This window comes from Chrysemys picta, chromosome 13, assembly GCF_011386835.1.
Source record: "Chrysemys picta bellii isolate R12L10 chromosome 13, ASM1138683v2, whole genome shotgun sequence".
Lineage (NCBI taxonomy): Eukaryota > Metazoa > Chordata > Testudines > Emydidae > Chrysemys > Chrysemys picta.
This window is the reverse complement of record NC_088803.1, coordinates 18,448,993-18,450,831: the sequence shown is the minus strand read 5'-3', so window position 1 is coordinate 18,450,831 and position 1,839 is coordinate 18,448,993. Positions and strand designations below refer to the sequence as shown.

Below are 1,839 nucleotides of genomic sequence, written 5' to 3'. Positions count from 1 at the left end.
CCAGTCACAGGGCAGATAAAGATTCAGGACTCCTGGGTTCTTTTCCCAGCTCTTGAAGGGGAGTAGGGTCTAGTGGGTTACAGCAAGGCCATCAATAGCAGTCAGAACTCATGGGCTGTATTCCCAACACTAGGGGAAATGTTGAGATTTGGCTTGAAAGCACAAAGAATCTCGCTGGAAAACCACAAAACATTTCCAGCACATTCATTACGTCTTCAGTGGCTTATGTTTTGCCATCCCCAATCTCACACAATACAGAGATTGCTTTGCAGGTATCAGGTTTTATGGAGATTGGGGAGCACAGAGACAAGCAGACAGTGGGCAAATGTTGAAAAAACAATGAAGAGAGCAACGAGAAATTACAGTTAATTGCAATGAATGAGGATTATCCATTATCAGACTCAATACACAATACAAGAAGAGTGAAATTGATGGATATTTCTTAATGAAAGGAAAGGTTTTTAAACAGCCACTATTTGGCAGAAGGCAATACAACATGGGGAAGGAGTGAGTATACTGAAAAACTGGCATTGGAAGCAGCAGAGGATGGGGGTGAGGAAGGGGCGGCTATATTGTATAATGGGCACTAGGGGCAGCAGAGGGTGGAGCAGGGGCAGCTATACGGTATAATGGGCACTAGCGGGAGCTGAGGGTGAGGGGTGGAAACACCTAAACAATCTGTCCAGTGCTCAGAGGCGGGTGAGGAGCTGGGTGCTGTGGCCAGCGTGGGAGGGACAGAGCAGGGTTAGAGGAAGTAACAGGCCCTACATCTACTCCACATAGAGCACAGGGAGCCGATTCCAGCAGCCGATGACAATGTGCCGGGAATAGTTTTCCTCAATGTAAGAGCCAATCTGCGGGCTATATCTGCAGGTGGTGACCCTGAAGTGAAAAATGCTCTTGCGTAGGCCAGTTGAGATGTGTATTCCGCCCACAGAGCAGACACGCTTGATAGACCGCATGGGTGCATGGATGAAGGTATTGATGAATGTCCTATATATACCCCGTTTCAACATCATCATCTCGCAGTAGCTGTTGGGGAAGTTAGCTGGGCTTTGTGGGAAATCCACATGGTGCTTTCTGAATCTGTTTTTCAGACGGGTCCATGGTGTCCCACTAGCCAGAGCCAGGTAGGCGGCCAGCAGGACGAGGGGCAGCAGCAGCCGTAGGTGGGGTCTTCTCTTGGCCATGGCCATGTCTGTTGCTGGATCAACCTGAAGTAGGGAGACAGTGCCGGGTGGGGATCTGCCTCCACCATGGAACCTCCTGGGCCCAACCTCGTCCCCTCCCACTCCACTGTGCCCAAAATCCCCACCCCTCCTGATATCCCTGTCCACGCCACTTTGCCCAGAGTCCATCCCATTGTCCCAGCCCCATTGCGCTGGGGGCTTCTCAGAACCTGGCACATCTGGGACTCCATCTGGGACTCCCATGGAGACCGGGCCTGCTCCTCTAACCCACTGCTCCCCATTCCCCTCCCAGAGCCAGGTTAGAGCCCAGGTGTCCAGAGTCTCAGACTGTGACCACTATGAGCCTCCCGCCCTTGTGCCAACTGCTGCACAGACCCCAACTGACATCAGCCCCCACCTCCTCTAACCCATTGTTCCCCACCCAGAGGCGGAGAGTGAACCCAGGAGTCCTGACTCCCAGACTCTCTGCTCTAACCACTAGAACTTGCTGCCTCCAAGAAACAAACCCTGTATTTGCAACCCTATGCAACAGTGTTCTCCCCTCTCTCTGCACTAGGGGAATCTCCTGCAGCTTACCCAAGTCCTTGTTGCTTCACTGCTGTCAGAGCGATGGATCCCAGCATCTGTGGAGCCGAACCTCACCCTGATC

The 1,839-nt window shown here is 52.3% G+C and overlaps 1 protein-coding gene across 1 annotated transcript; it reads right to left on the bottom strand.

Annotated features, from left to right (window-relative positions):
- Positions 1-770: 770 nt before the first annotated feature.
- Positions 771-1,196, bottom strand: LOC103306771 (ribonuclease-like). The gene has a single exon (XM_008175834.1). The coding sequence runs from the start codon at positions 1,194-1,196 to the stop codon at positions 771-773; it is 426 nt and encodes a 141-aa protein (XP_008174056.1).
- Between the last annotated feature and the right edge of the window lie 643 nt (positions 1,197-1,839).

Excerpts from the sequence above, each read along its gene's own strand:
- LOC103306771 (XM_008175834.1), bottom strand. The coding sequence starts at position 1,196 with ATGGCCATGGCCAAGAGAAGACCCCACCTACGGCTGCTGCTGCCCCTC.